The 15572-nt window shown below is 48.3% G+C and overlaps 1 protein-coding gene across 1 annotated transcript in view; it reads right to left on the bottom strand.

Moving 5' to 3' along the window:
* The window catches only part of LOC138527554 (acyl-coenzyme A thioesterase 1-like), a 111615-nt gene extending 103553 nt beyond the window's left edge, over positions 1-8062 (bottom strand). Inside the window, exon 1 of the mRNA XM_069638809.1 lies at positions 7391-8062. Within this exon, the coding sequence (XP_069494910.1) occupies positions 7391-7955 (565 nt within the window). The 5' untranslated portion in view covers positions 7956-8062. The remainder of the gene's footprint in view (positions 1-7390) is intronic.
* Positions 8063-15572: the final 7510 nt, after the last annotated feature.

Below are 15572 nucleotides of genomic sequence, written 5' to 3'. Positions count from 1 at the left end.
CTTGTCCTCTCTTGCCTTGTCTTCCTGTTCTTCGACCTCGGATCGCCCACGGACCTGCTTTTGCTACTCCTTTGTACTTTTGCTGCCAGCCCTGTTCTTCGACCTCGGATCGTCCACGATCCTAACCTGCTAGGATTGTCCACCTGCATTGGAACTCGTCATCTTTGGTACATGGACTAGAGACTGCCTTGTTGTACCTTGTAGGCGTCCTCGTGCCGTCGGGTTAGGTTGTGCTCTTGGGACAGTCAGAGTGGATTTTCTCCTGCTGCTTACTTTGCCTTGTACCTGGATCTTGGGTTGGATTCTACCTTCCTTCTTATTCCTCCTTGGGAGTTTCTGAAGAACTACTCAGGTTAGTGGTGGATTCTATTCTGTTTTCTGCATTTATATGCATACATGGCATCTATGTGATATTTGCTCGAAGTGCACTTGTCTGGGGGTCTTGCCTGTACTCCTTGAGAAGAGAACCTGCTCCGGTATCCTGATTCCATCGGGTTCTGGACTCTTCGTTGACATTCCATCTTTCCGCCAATTAACTGTTCTGTTTGTTGATTGTACTGAATAGTTCGGTAGATTGGCGAGAAGAACTCCTCGGCTTCACTACGAGGGCAAGAGCGCTACTGACAATTGGAGTATTAATGCTTGGTTCTGGGATTCTCTACGGTCCTGGGGTTGGAAGGTGCTTTCTGTCATGCTGGTTATTTTGGGAATCCTGCTACTCCTTTGTTGCTGTATCCGATGTCTACCTAGTATATGTGCAATGCTAGGGGGATGTTGTGCTCAGGCAGTGAGCACGATAGGGCACAAAATGTATGCACCAGATACAACATCTAAAGAGTTTGTGTTGCAAGAGGTTCTGGTGAACGACTTAATGGCTATAGATATTACAGATAACGATTCAGGATGTATGGACGACAATGTATGGAGTTATTTACAAAGACATGAGAAATGGTATTAGCACTTGGCATAGGCCAAAAGGAGGGTTTGTCGGAATAGAAACAATATTATGCCTCCTATTGTAACAATTGTATGTGTATTGGCCTATGCCAAGTTGTCTAAACATCATGTGCGAACAAACTCCACGGCAAGGTCTTGACCTTAGAGAAACCAATGTAAGCCGCCATCTTGGATTGAGCCGCCATTTTAGGTTCTCTTGTTAAGTAGAAATCACCCTGAACATCAAAATGGAGGCCAAATGACATTCTGAGTAAGATTCTGGCCGTTGTGACCTCCGTACAACTGAATAATGAATATGCCTGCAGGCCACTTGTCGGGGTCGCAAACTGAGACCTTGTCGTACCGTTGACCTATATGTAAATTTACTGCTTATTCAGCGAAACTAATCGAAATGCATATATTAAAGGATTGACCTGGCAAGGAACCCTAAGACCAGAATTAAATATTTCGCAGAATGGTTAACCCGCAAGAGGGTTGGCCAAGGGCTGGACAAATTGTATAAAAGGCCCGGGTATTCCAATATGCGCTCTCTCTCACTAACACATCGAACCCTCGTTGAAGTTCGTTATGTTATACTGAGAGCCGAATAGCTATCCGTTTGTCAATTGACTTGGTAACTGTTGCAGCTTGAAATAAAGCACTTGTATGTTTCTTTGTTACCTGTGTTGGTGTGTTTCTTTTTGGGCTTCCCGGCCTCATATTATTTTTCTGTTTTCACAGGTGTTGGCTTTTCGCTCCGAGTGGGGGCGACCATCCTCAACCCACTGGCACACAGAGCTACAGCTACCAGCAAACATATGGATTAAACCGCTTGCTTTTGATTGCATGAATAACACATGCCATGCTTTGATGCAAATTAGTAGAATTGTTTTTATTTAGATAACCTGGTGCCCATGGGTTCACCTTGCTCATGAAATTAGATGGTTTCTGGTTGGGTTCCACATACATGGGGGAAGTGTCTAATCACACAGCCCATAGTCACGTTTGAATGCCCTGGGATCAGGGCGAGGGTAGGCCCTTAGAGTGAAAGGCTGCCAGGTTTAGAATTGGTAACCATACATAAATGCAATAGTGCATTGTAGATTAGACCACACCGGATTGCCTTGATATTCTAACTGCATGTTGCTTTTTAACTGACAATCAGTTATACGATAATTATTTAGGTATTTATGTGTAGGCCAGGTTTTGGCTAGAGTAAATGTCCATGTTCACTTTGTGTAGGTATTTTTGTTTAGGTAGTGTTTTTACTAACCTTGCATGCCACGCTGACTAACCGCTAGAAGATAGTTTGCTTAAACCTCTTGCAAAGCCCCAAGGTCTTTCACCACCTCATTTATCACTGCACTACATACTATGTTGATGGGTATTAGCCAGCATTGTCGCCCACACTTTGAATAGGGGTGGAATGTTGTGATACACAAAATGCAAATTTGCCAATCAGGGCTTTAGATGACAGCATTAGCCGCTGAAAGCCATAGTTTATTCAAAGCATGTGCTAAATTCTGACAATAGTCTGTTGTACCACCTCCATCACGCAGTAGTGAGCTACAAGGAATATGCAGGCCTAGTAGGGGTGGTAGGTCACATTATGCATTGTAGATAGACAGGCAGGGCGAAGGCCCCAGTTCTGTAGCTGATAGAGACATTATTGGAGTGTTTGGAGCATTATGGCACATATATAGCGCTTAGATAGCCAATCTTAAGCGCTATGAACACTAAGCTATGAGTGCATGCCTTTTAGAGCTTGCTCACATCGGGTTAATTCATCTCGGCTTCTCTTAGAATATTCTGCCTTTCTAACTGTAGCCCTGCATTGCTTCGTAAACAAATCCTGTTTCCCTGAGAAGGCCTGGTACGGCCTTGCCCACACGCTGATAAGGACATTCCAGTGCTTTCGCAGAGAGGGCTCCAAGGGAGGAGTAGGAGCGAGCAGGGAGCATCTCAGAGAGAGTTGGGTTTTTCCATGAGCAAGCCTATTTTTTGCACAGGGAAAGTTCTGGAACTGTGCGTCATGGACTGACAGCACGAGATTACAAAAATGCATGCCCACATGGATCAGGTGGGAGATCGATCCGTGGACTTGGTTCGCGCAAGAGCGAGTGTACGGAACCTGATGCTCTGTCGGCACCCTGCAGCGCTGTCCTCTGAGCGGGGCTGGCAACAGCTATCTTATGAGGGCCAGGGTCTCCCAGTGCTGATTGAAGGGGCGTAAGACTGTGTTTCTCTATGTTTCTCTAAGTTCTATGTTTCTCTATATTTTGTATTTCTCTAAGTTGGTAAAGTTATTCGAAGGCAGGATAGGTTTGAAAGTGCTTGTGGTAATATGTTCATAGGGTTTTGCGGCTGCCATGGCAAGGGAAGAGGGGCTGTGTATGGAGCCCCGCCTTCTCTTTCCATGTTGGCTGTCTTAGAAAAGGATTTTCCTACCTTCTTACAGCGGGACGCCGCAGGTGTCCCGCTATAGGAAGAAAAATCTATGTTTTACACCATGGGTTCCCGCTTTAGGGTGCTAATGGCCTTTATTCGCCATTTCAGGGGCTGCAATGGATGATAATGGCCCGTAACCCTATTTATTTATTTATAACACCCCAATGACCGTAGACATCAGGCTGTGTAGTTACAGTATTTGTTAAGGACGATGAGGTGGAGGAAGACAGCTTACTTTGATGTCCTTGGTGTTAGTCTTAGCAGTGCACGGTGGTGGCGCGAGTTATGGTTGCTTAGCTTACCATAACTGGGCGATGCTTTAAAAATAGGAGCTGCTCAACAATTTGCAATTTAATTCCCCGTAGCTTGGGTACATTCAGGGTGTAATGCCAGTCGCAACAGTTCCAATGTAGGGTTAGAAGGGACGCTTTCATCCCCTGCATTCTCTTGTGGACGCAAGCTCATAAAAACCTAGGCGGTAATTTGCCAAGGCGATTAAACACTACTCTGTGCTTATGGTTCACTACTCAAAGCAAATGAAAAGGTACAGTATTGTATGACGGACAGGAAGAGTAGGGCCTTACCTTTCTTTACTCTCCACCATTGCTGCTCCGAGATCCATACCCACTTTCGCTAGGGTTTAATTATGTACTTTGCATTTTTGGCATACTCCCTGGGTCAGTATACAAAGTCTAAAATCCAGTCTTTAAAATTGAGGATACATATAATAAAGCCATGGTATTTCTGTAGCAATGGCCAATTCTCTTATGTCAATCAAACTGGCCTATTGAGTGATTGTTCAGGGTTAAAAATGTGCTCTGAACTTTGAGCTATTCAGTGCCTGGATCTAGCCTAAGAAAGCGGTCTTAGTTTGACACGAACCGGAACCAGGAGCTACATTTAGCTCCACAGGCCAACTGGTGCTTTACAAACATGCCTGTGTGACATTAACTGTGTATAAAGAATTGAGAGACATCCAGAATACATTACATAACAGGCAAAAGGTTGAAGTTTGCATCTCATGTGGAAGTTGATTTGCGATGCACCGTGTACTTGCTTATTGCTTCCCAGTGGTAGCCACTAACTAGCGGTGTGATGCACAACACCCAGGACCTGGTTTTGTTGCCTGCTCATCAATTCTTTAATTTTTAACCTTGTTTAATGGAGCAGATATTTACCCACATTTCTTGAGGTGTAATTAAATGCTAGATGTGTAATTATTTGGTAGAGTGTCAGCTAATTTAATTTCATGTGCATCTAATAAAAGGTGACGTTGAGTGAGAAATACGCAGAATTTTTCTAGAAAAGTAATTTTCGACTACTTTCAGGGCATCCGTTGGCGTCCAATCTCCCTATTTTGCCTGTGCCATAATTAACCATACACATAAACTTGCTTTTTTATATCCTTAGCATCCGATTGACAAGATAATATTTTAGACTGGTAGCAGAGCATATAACTCCTCCCACTGCCTGTATAATTTTGAGCTGAATATTGTGTTTCCAGGGCAAGTACATCTGGCTAATCATAGGGGTTATATATACTTTAGTAGCGGTTTGCCTCCAGACAATTGTGATGCTCGACAATGGTCTTACAGCCAAGTGCATAACATTGGAGGTTACAGTATTCAGGGTCAGTCCCTGGTTATTCATAAAAGGTGTTTAACACTCCACTAGTTTCAATGCCAGAGAAGACCGATTCATGAATACGGCATCATCAGCCTGCCACTAGGGCCCGCTTGAGAAGCTCCAAAGTCCATCAAGCCATCACATCTAGCACTGTCCAGTCTAGATATTTCCTTCAATGTAAAGCCGTGCTTTAAACCTAGCTGGAAATCATAGAAATGTTCTCTCACAATGGCTGATATAACACAGATAAAAAAGCATCCATCCACACTACCTCAACCAAATTCTCTTCCCCTGATTCTGAGTTTTTTTTCCACACCCAAATGTGACATTCATTGTCTAAACCCCATTTCCCACCATCTCAGTCCCCAAGCCTCCTTCGTTCCCATCTGCAGACTAAAGTCTGGTTACAATACAGCTATCATAGCGATTGGCTAGGGTTCAAAAGGTGCATTTACCACTAACCATTACAGGGTTCGAAATAGCGGTGGAGCTGGGGGCAATTTAGCTCCTGCTTGTAGCCTAGAAGAGCCTGTTAGCTTGATACCATGAGCTACTATTGGCGCCCCAGGCCAACGGATGCTGAACAAACACGCCTATGTGACTTTAACTCTGCGCATTACTGGCAATTGATAAACAATAGGACCCTTTGATATGACATTTAAAGCAGAAGGGGTCATAAATAATTGACAAAGTAATAGCATTCCCTCTTATGTGGCAGTTCGATTTGCAGAACGCCACATACTACCTTGTGGTACCCCATTGGTAGCTCCTGATGACTGATTAATGCTGGATACCCAGGAGATGCTTTTAGCGCCTGCTTATCAAATCTCAATTCCAATCCCTGCCATAAGCTAATGAGAATTGACTCTTGGTGAGGAAAAAATGGCGTGCTGTGTGTATGCGAATAGTAAACATTTTGAGTGACTTGATGGCTAGTTAGTAGCTTGCAAGGAGCAGTGCAAATACTACACAGCTTAAGATAAGGGATGCAGCCTAGTGCCAAAACCAGAGTCATCCGAGTATCTTGGCCTTGCGTGAGATCAGGAAGGGAGCGCGAGACTTGGCTGTGCCCGTCTTCCGTACTTTTATTGTGTGCCATGCCTTTTTAAGCCTCTAAAGCTGCCCATGCTTCTTTATGCAAGCTCTCTCATACTTCTTAACCTACCTCTTTCTTTGCATTGTGTGCCTTTAAGTCTTCGATGCACCATTTGCCGTTTTAAGCTTCCCATTCCTGTTAATGAGCTTGCCATGCCCTACAGTTCCAATGCACTTTTATTTTTCCTAGACTTAATTCCTTCTAAGTATGAGAATGCCTTCTGTGCCGCTTAATACCTACCATGACTTTTAACTGCACCCTTGTTATGCCTTTTAGTGCACCTCGTTGTTCCCCTTGTGCCTTCAATGCACCATTAAAATGTGTCTTCCACACCTTTCTATGCCCCCCCTATGCCTTGTTACCCTTTCCATGTCTTCAATCCCAGGGGTGTATAGCATAGGTTATGGCTTGGAGTGCTTTTTAGGCCTCTTGGTGCACGTTATGTCTTTTGCACAGCTCATCACTTAATAATCACCTTTCTTTGCTTTCCACGCCTTTAAAAGCAACGTTATGCCTACTCTGCTTTTTGGCATAGTTGTATGCCTTCGATACTTGGTAATGCACCGTTTATTGAAGATTGTTGCCATTGTATGTCCCCTCTGCCTGTTTATGCACCGGTCTGTGCGTTCTGTGCAGCTATTACCACTCTGCATACTAGGATGTGTAGTTTCTCCCTCCCCCTTCTTTGCATGGCCATACAAGCCCACGGATGCCAAATGCGGCTGGCTAAAAGGGAACACGACTGGCCAAATTGGTAACTTGGCCACTCAACACAAAGTCGCTATGGGCAGGGTGTGCTCCCCTCAAAGTACAAGTCAAGATTCGAGTCATTTTTTGCAAACCAGTGTACTCCACACATTACTCCCAATTAGGTTGGTTGAAAACCCCAGTATCCATAATTGGCACAATAAATAACTGTATTAAATAAAAGGACGGGTCTGGAATCCTGAGTCGTCGGGTCAATCTACTAACGTTTTACATCTGAACGTTGAAAGACACATTTAAGCAGACCTCCACAAACAGGAATAATTAGAAGGAGTGAATATCATCATGTAACGCGGGTCTCAAGATGTCCCATATCAAGAGTGACTAGCCCATCCATGCACGGTTTAATGTTTAGCATTATGGTGCATTTCATTTTATCTTTCCATTCTATAAATGCACTACAAAAAGTCCCAGAATCCCCACAGAAAAGGGCACTGATGAACCCCACTCGCCGGACACGGAAACTGCGAACATTGCCCGGGAATGTGACATGTTCGCATTCTTGCAAACGCGACTCACCCGGGGGTACAAAGAGGGTAGCCTTGAGCTTGCCCTCCCGCACCGGGATCCTCCGCACCCCTTCTCCCATGAAGGCCCGCTCGTTGGTAGCCTTGGCCAGGGGCTGCCCAGGGGGTCCATGGGCATCGTGCACCTCCAGGTCCAGGTACAGCGGGCTGCAGACGTCCCTCTTCACCAGCCGCCTGAAAGGGGTCTCGGGTAGCAGCGACCACACCAGTCCCATGGGCTCGACCCCCGTGTAGCTGCCCCCCAGGGACGGGGAGCGGGTCAGGTCCAGCTCCCCGCTGCTCTCTGCGGTGTACTGAGCAGAGGATCGGAAAAGCACCCCGGTCTCATCAGTGAGAGAAGCCCGGAGCGTGACCGCCTGCAGCGGGGAGAGACCCCTGACAGAGATGCGGACAGGGTCATCAAACAGGCACTTAGGGGAGGGGGCGATGTCCAGGCTCACGGAGGCCATGTGGGCCCTACGGGCAGGGGCCAGAGCCCTCCTCAAGAAACGAGCCGCCCGTGGAGTGAACCGTGCGGCGGCGGCGGCACGTCCCCTCAGCAGCAGCAGCATAACCATAAAGTGCGCAGCACCTCACCCCACCCCAGGAAAAGCAATGGCGGCCCGAGGGACGGGATCAAGGGGCAGTTACGAGTGGAGCTGCTGCTGGGACATGACGGTCACCAGCTAGGCTCTCTGCCAGAACAGGCGTAAAGAAAGCATAGACCTCCCCCAACTGGGGGATGAGACCTTTGCTCGCTTTGTGCAATTCTTTTGATGTTTTTGAGAATATGCATGAACTCCTGTCTTTAAGTGTAACAAGGGCGTGTTGCTTGTTTTTGGATCATGCTTTTTTCTTTTTTTATAGATGAACATTGCAAATTTTTTAAGGTTACCTTATTTTTATCTAGAATATCTGGGACACCAGTCTTAGGACGAGAGCGCAAGTGATGGTAGCATGACAGTCAAAGCACATTTAAAATGGGCGTACACCTATATCATATTTTTTTAAAGTGACAACCGAAACGCAATTTAAAGCACCTTTTTTCAGGTACCCTCTGGCATATGGGACCCCATATTGGGCCCTGGTTTACCGCTTTAGTCTGTGGCGGCACCACATACTCCATTCTGCTAGTAAACTCATGCGTGGGCTCCTGCGGCTCAGCGGCCCTGCTGTACATTGGGAAACACGATGCTCGCACTGGACAATTAGGATCTTCCTGACAGAGTAAAGTTAAACATCTGCAAGGTTTCTTGGTGTTTACACTCCTGTAATAGGCTACCACCAGCGGTGATCTTCCTAGAGTGTGCCACAAAATGGTGCTGTCGTTTGTGGCGGGTGTCATTTTCCCTGGTTGCTGACATGCATCTGCCACCAACTCCCTATACAACTGGCATACTGGAGTCAGGGGGAGGAGGGTAATGCTATGACGGGGGTGCGGTTCTTCTGGCTTTCTGTATATGGGGGTATGGACTAATGGTGGGGTCTCTGTAACTCTGAATCCCCTTTGGGTAGTGTGCTGTCCTCCCTCCAGGCCTGGTTCGTGGTGCACAAATAATTACACGGACACGGAGCGTTACCAACTTGCTTCTTGCTTTATTAAATTCACACGTGAACTGAACTCCCTTCCCCGCCCTCCCGCATCACTTCCCTTCCTCCTCCTCCTCCTCCTGGTCCCTCCCGCCCCGTTGTCCTGGGAACGTCAACGTGACATCTCCCCCCTTTTTAAACAGTTACCAAACATTTTGCAACAGGCGGCGGTCTGGTGAGCCTCTAGTCCATTTCCTCGATCCACCGATGAGGTCTGTTCCAGGCTCGCTGCGGTCGTGTCGGTCCTGGTCTCAGCGAGGTTCCACCTTCGGCATCTCCTTGTTCTCCCCAGATTCAGACTCAGCCTGGTCCCACAAGTCACCTGCGCATTGGTCATCGGACTCATATTCCAAGGGGACTTGCACTCTTCCACTCAGACGTCGCGTCTCAGTTGGGGGAAGTTCCTTGAAATGAGACGGGTTTCGAGTGACTGAACCAGCTGGTCCTTGCGCTGTGATCATTGACCCTTTCCTTTGCGTGACAAGAAGGGGCTCTTCGCTGAAGGCTGCGGTGTGTTTGTGTGTCATTGGTTGACAAACTGCTACCACATCACCCACTGCGATCGGGGACGGTTGGGCCCTCCGTCGGCTATCTGCATATTCTTTCATCTGAGCCTTGGCGGCCCCGTCTCGCTCACGGACCTCCATGTCCATCGCTGTCCGCGGGTTGAGCCCTTCAGCTTGAGGAATGTGTTTGAGTGTTTCGTCCGAACATGAGTTCAGCTGGGGTCCTACCCGTCGTGCTATGAGGCGTCCCCCGATAGTCCCTCAACAGTTGATTCAGCACTTGTTCATATGGTTGTTCTGTTAGGCGAGCAACTTGCAGGGCCCGCTGGAGGTTGGCCATAAACCGTTCGATCATCCCATTGGCTTGGGGCCACAACGCAGTAATCTTCCTGTGATGAAATCCTAAATACTCCGCAAACTGGGCAAACTGATGCCTGCAGAAAGGGGCCTCATTGTCAGTCTTGAGCACCTTGGGTACTCCATAGGCCGAGAACATGTGGTCCAGGGCTGGGATGACATGGTGGGCGGCCATGGAAGAGATCAGCTGCACATCAGGTTAGCGTGAGTATTCGTCCATCACAGCTAACACATACTTCCTACCTTCGATGGGTCCAAAGAAATCAGTGGCAACTGCCTCCCAAACATTCTGCGGAAGTTCTGACATGCGTAGTGGTTCCGGGTGTCGGTTTGGTGTGATCAGGGAACAGGTGGGACATGCTTTGAGTGCTGCCTCTACCCTGGCATCCATGTTCGGAAACCACACCTTTTGTCGAAGCATGCGCTTAGTTGAGACTATGCCTCTATGAGCCTCATGGCCTAGTTTGATAACCTTCGCTCTCATGATCTCGGGGATCACCAGCTTGCAGTCTTTCAGTAGTAGGCGATCGTCTGACACCGCCAGTTCTTCCTTCACCAACAGGAGCCGTTCTACGTTTTCCCTTACTTGGCCTCCCGCCACCCTCCCTCTTTCTCTGGCTCTTCGCCACTGCTCAGACTCTAGTCCTTCACATATGATGCGGCAGGCCGGGGTGTTTTCCATTTCTCTGGCGAGTTCCTCCAAGTTGACCCCCTCCGGCGTGGTCTGATGGACCAGATACCTTAAGTATCGGTCAGCCACTGATGGTTCTGGTGTACTCTCTCCTCTTGGTCTTCTCGATAAGAAGTCGGCAGGATTGTCGCCTTTCCCTGGTCTGTGGATAATGTCGAAGGCGTAGTCCTGGAGTCTTAACCCCCATCGGGCGATCCGCGGAGGCATTTTGGCTTGCGGGTTGCCATAGAGGAAGAGCAATGCTTGATGGTCTGTGATGACTTGGAATGGTTTTCAGTACAGAAACAGATGGAAATGCTTGCATGCCCATACAACGGCTAGTCCCTCCTTCTCCGTTTGGGAGTACGCCTGTTCGGTGGTGGATAGGCTGCGGCTGGCGTAGGCCACTATGTGCTTCAGTGAGGGGTCTTGTGGATCGTATTGAGCAAGGATGGCTCCCAGCCCTACGGGGCTGGCGTCAACTGTTAATTCCATCTTCCTGTTGGGGTCGTAGTACGCCATGTTCTCTGCACTCGCGACCCTCTCTCTTATAGTTTCAAAGGCCTTCTGACAGTCACTGGACCACTCAAACTTTTCATCCTGATGGGTTAGTTTCCATAACGGCTCGCTGACTGAAGCAGAGTCCCTGATATATCGGCTGCAGTAACTGGTGAGGCCCAGAAAGGACCGTAGCTCGGACAAGTTGGTTGGGGCCGCTGTATCATTCAGGACTGATACTTTGTCTGGGTCAGGGATCATCCCTGATTCCGTGAAGACATGGCTGAAGAAATTCGGGGTGTTTCTCCGAAATTCTCATTTGTCCTTATTTAACGTGAGGTTGGCATCGTGTAGGGCCTTTCAAACTTTCATGAGGGTTTCATTGTGTTTGTTCACGTCGGTTCCGAAGACTAGAATGTCATCTGAATAATTGAGGCAGTTCGGGATGTGTTGGATTATGTTATGGACTTCTGCTTGAAATGTTTCCGCTGCCGAGGACACCCCGAAACTTAGTCTTTTGTACCTGAATAGGCCAACATGAGTTACAAATGTGGTAATGTTGCAACTCTCGGGATGTAGTACAGCTGATGGTATCCCTTCTGCAGATCCAATTTGGAGAAGACTTTCGCCCCGTTCAGTAGATGGATCATGTCAGTGATTCGGGGTGCCGGGTATCTCTCCCTTTTGATGGCTTGATATGGGTGTCTCATGTCGACGCATAGTCTAATGGCCTCGGAACCCTTCTTTGGGACTTGGACTATTGGAGGGACCCACGTGGTGGGTCCAGTGGCTTTCTCAATGATGCCTTCTTCTAGTAGCTTTTGTAGCTCGTCCTCTACCTTCTTCTGAATGTGGACGGGTATTTTGCGGTATGACTGGGCTACTGGGCGTATGGAGTTATCCATGTGGAGTTTGATTTGCCTGTTCCTGAGCTTTCCAATTCCTTTAAATATCTTGGGGTAGAGGTTATTTATCATCTCCACTGGGTCTATGTACTTATGGACCATTATATTGTAAAGTATGTGTATCAGGCCCATGTCGGCGGCTGCCTTAAAGCTCAGAACTCATCCGCTGTCAGTCTCGGTGGCCAGAACGTGTATCGGAACCCTCATTTCCTGCCCCTTGTATCTGCAAAGCCCACTAAATTGTCCTAGGCATTTCAGGGGGGGGTCTTGGCTCCGTAGGCGTATATGTCAACCATCGCCGGTTGGAGTTTGGGCTTCTGGATTAGTTCTGAGTATATTTTTTCACTTACCACATTGACAGTGGCACCAGTGTCTATTAGGAACTCTGTTGGATGTTCTTGTAGCTTGATGATGAGGGTTGGGCTGTGAGCAGTCACCATGGGATTCCCCAGGGCATAGACGTACGCCTTCTTTTTGTGGTTACTCCCTGACGAGCTGGGATCAGACTAGGTAGGGGATTGCTCTACCAGATAGCGTACGTGCCATCTTGACCTCCGTTCAGGTCGCGCTCGCATCACGAATCTCCTTCTGTCTCTCCTTTTCTGTCGATCTTCCCCCGAGTCTCTGTCCTTTTGTTCACCTGGGGGCTGAGTCTGTGCATTGGAGGTGCTTGGGGCTGAGTTGATGTTGGCCGGCCCCCCATATCGACTTTTGGTGCGAGATGTGCTGTCTCTGGGTCGCTCTCTCCCTCAGTCCCGGAATAGCCTGCACACAGCCTTGAAGTGACCTTTTTTCGCCGCACGATGTGCAGCGTTGTCCCACGACGGGGCATGTTCCTTCATGGGGATACTCGAATCCGCACTTGTAACAGAAGAGTTCCTCTGACCTCTTTTCTTGCTGCAGTCTGTTTAGGTTCTCTTCGGCAGTGGTGTTTCCGAAGCTCTCCACTTGAGAGTCAATAGCCCTTTCGACCCTGGCCAGTGCTAGGATTTCTTCGAGTGTGCGAGATTTCTGTAGCAGTTTCCTGCGGAACACTTGAGACTCGCACCCCGATATGATTTGTGACCTGAGGGCTTCCGTGTTTGAATAGTTTGCGAAGTCGCAGTGTTTCAGTTTAGTGCGTAGTTGCATCACATAGGTGTCCATGGTCTCCCCTTTTGCCTGTTTCCTGCTGTGGAACAGGTGTCTTTCGTAGTCAACGTTGGTGTGCAGGGCGAAATAGGCCGCCAGGGCGTCTTTGAGATCTTGTATTGAGTCTATGGAATCTTGGGGCATCTCATCGATGATGTCGCGGGTGGCAGACCCGACGGCCAATTTCAGTAAGCACACTTGTCTCGCGTCTGCGACTGGCCCTGTGGCTCCCATGTAGAGATCAAAATCCCTGATCTATTTGGTCCATCTGGGACCCATGTTGCTCGTGTCCGTTACATCAAATGCACCTGGCATTTGGGCTGCTAGGGTGTTCGGCAGTTGATATGGTACGTGATCGGGTGTGGGGGCGATTGGCCCTGGGGGCCCATTTCCTGGGGCTTGCACTCCTTGCCCACCATCCTGGTTTGACATGCTGATGGGAATGTGTCGGTTTCAGGGGTTCAAATTTGTTTGAAATGTCCTCCTTCACAGGTGTTGGATGGCCGCCTGGTAGGGCACAAGCACCATCCACCTCTCCGTTCCCTCTGTGGGGTGTTTACAGCATCACCTGCTGTGCCTTATGTCCTTTGGTGTGAGTTGGGGAGCACACCCTCTCTGCCCTTCCCTTCCCCCAGTTTGTGTGGATCCGGGGTGCCACCTGGGGTCACTGGTGCCTCTCCCTGTGGTGCTGGGGTGTGGATTCCCTCCCTCAGCGGGTCTGGGCAATGTCTGTGCCTTCCTCGTGACACACATGCTCTCTGATGCAGCCATACCTTTCTCTGGGCTTCCTCGTGCAGGCGGGGCTCCTTGCTCCTCTTCGGGCCTCTCTGGTATAATCACTGTTGCGGGCGGGGCTCTCCGCTCTGTCTCACCGCTGCAGCCCAGGCGAGGCGTGGGGCTCGGGCGGGGCTCCTTGTTCCCCCTGCGCGCTTCACTTGCCTTGGCCTGAGGACATGCGGCGGGTTTCCGTGCATGCGCCTTTGAGCGCTCTGCCTCCTTCTGAGGGATTCGTGGGGGGTGGGGGGGCCAGATCGCATCGCTCTTACTCCGAGCAGCGGGCTGTCCCGGATCCCATCCTCGTCGCCATTGTGCTGTCCTCCCTCCAGGCCTGGTTCGTGGCGCACAAATAATTACACGGACACGGAGCGTTACCAACTTGCTTCTTGCTTTATTAAATTCACACGTGAACTGAACTCCCTTCCCCGCCCTCCCGCTTCACTTCCCTTCCTCCTCCTGGTCCCTCCCGCCCCCGTTGTCCTGGGAACGTCAACGTGACAGGTAGCACATGGATCTGGTCCGAAGACACTAGTAAGCCAGCGTTTCTGGGTCGCAGTCACCTCAATGTCTTGAAACATGGTCAGCCCCAGTGCTCCATAAAAATACAGGTTTTTGAGAGTGCATAAATTCCACATAGTCCCTCAGTACTTGTAACAACACAGACTTTTACAGAATATAGAAATATATGTGACTTATTCATGGATATTGTTATCACACAAAGATGTTTATGCCTCCCATAATTAGAAACATTGTCCCCTGAAAACCCACAGAAACAAAAACCCATTGTGGAGTCACAGTTTGTAAGTAACCAATGTGCTCTGTCCTGGAGCACTTTCTGTCTGTCTGTCCAAGCAGAGGGCTGCTATTGCTGCACGGGCCACCACCAAATGGTGCAGTCCCACCTAGAAATAATCCTTGGAATCGTGTAACACAGCTGTACCAGAAACTCAACAAGACACCAAAGTTCCTAACACTGTAGAAAGCTAGGTCTATTTAAATGTGAAAAATAGACATGTTTCATTTTTTGCAAAGAAGGACTCCATTTATCAACCTATGCCCAGGCTTGTCTATTAGTTTGAAATATTTTGATACCGGAACAGAAATGGTTTTGATTAACTTGCGTGGCTACTTTTGTCTTGAATCAAAATGTCTTGTTTTCTTTTCAAAAGGCAGACATACCCTTCCTACCTGTGCTTTGAAAGTGCTCTTTAGAGTTAGCTTATCATTACATCTTCTAGCAATTTGTAAAGGCAGATGTCCATGAATTTCCAGGGTGAGGACCTGATTGTATTAAGTCTTTGCTTCTGCATAATTGTGTCCAGGAAGTACTGCAAAACTGGGGAACCAGTAATCGGCTACAAGTGAAAATAGGGGACAGTCACCAAAAATTGGGGACATCTGGTGAGCTTATTTTTGTGTGCATTTTACACTGGCCTAGCCTCTACACTCTTCCACCTACAATATGTATACATTTGCTTGGGGTGGGGACCTCGGATCTGTACATCCCTGTCAGCCTTGTATGCAAAGTGCCTATTTGGGCTTTTTCCTCTGTAATTGCTACATTACCTCCCTGCATGCTGGTTCGATTGGGTTGGAGAAGCTCAATTTGGTAAAGCTGTGTTGCCAAATCTATGCTTTTAAGTATTAGGTTGGATCCACGTACTGTTTTGACTATTGCTGTGGAATGTCTCTTAAGTATGGGGGAAAGGGGAAGTGAAACAGTAAGTCAAAGTTGCTCACCAGTGGGACTACTCTACTCCT

The sequence above is a fragment of the Ambystoma mexicanum genome, chromosome 14, assembly GCF_040938575.1.
Source record: "Ambystoma mexicanum isolate Mex_15411 chromosome 14, UKY_AmexF1_1, whole genome shotgun sequence".
In the NCBI taxonomy this organism is placed as follows: Eukaryota; Metazoa; Chordata; class Amphibia; order Caudata; family Ambystomatidae; genus Ambystoma; species Ambystoma mexicanum.
This window is presented reverse-complemented; position numbering and strand designations above follow the sequence as displayed.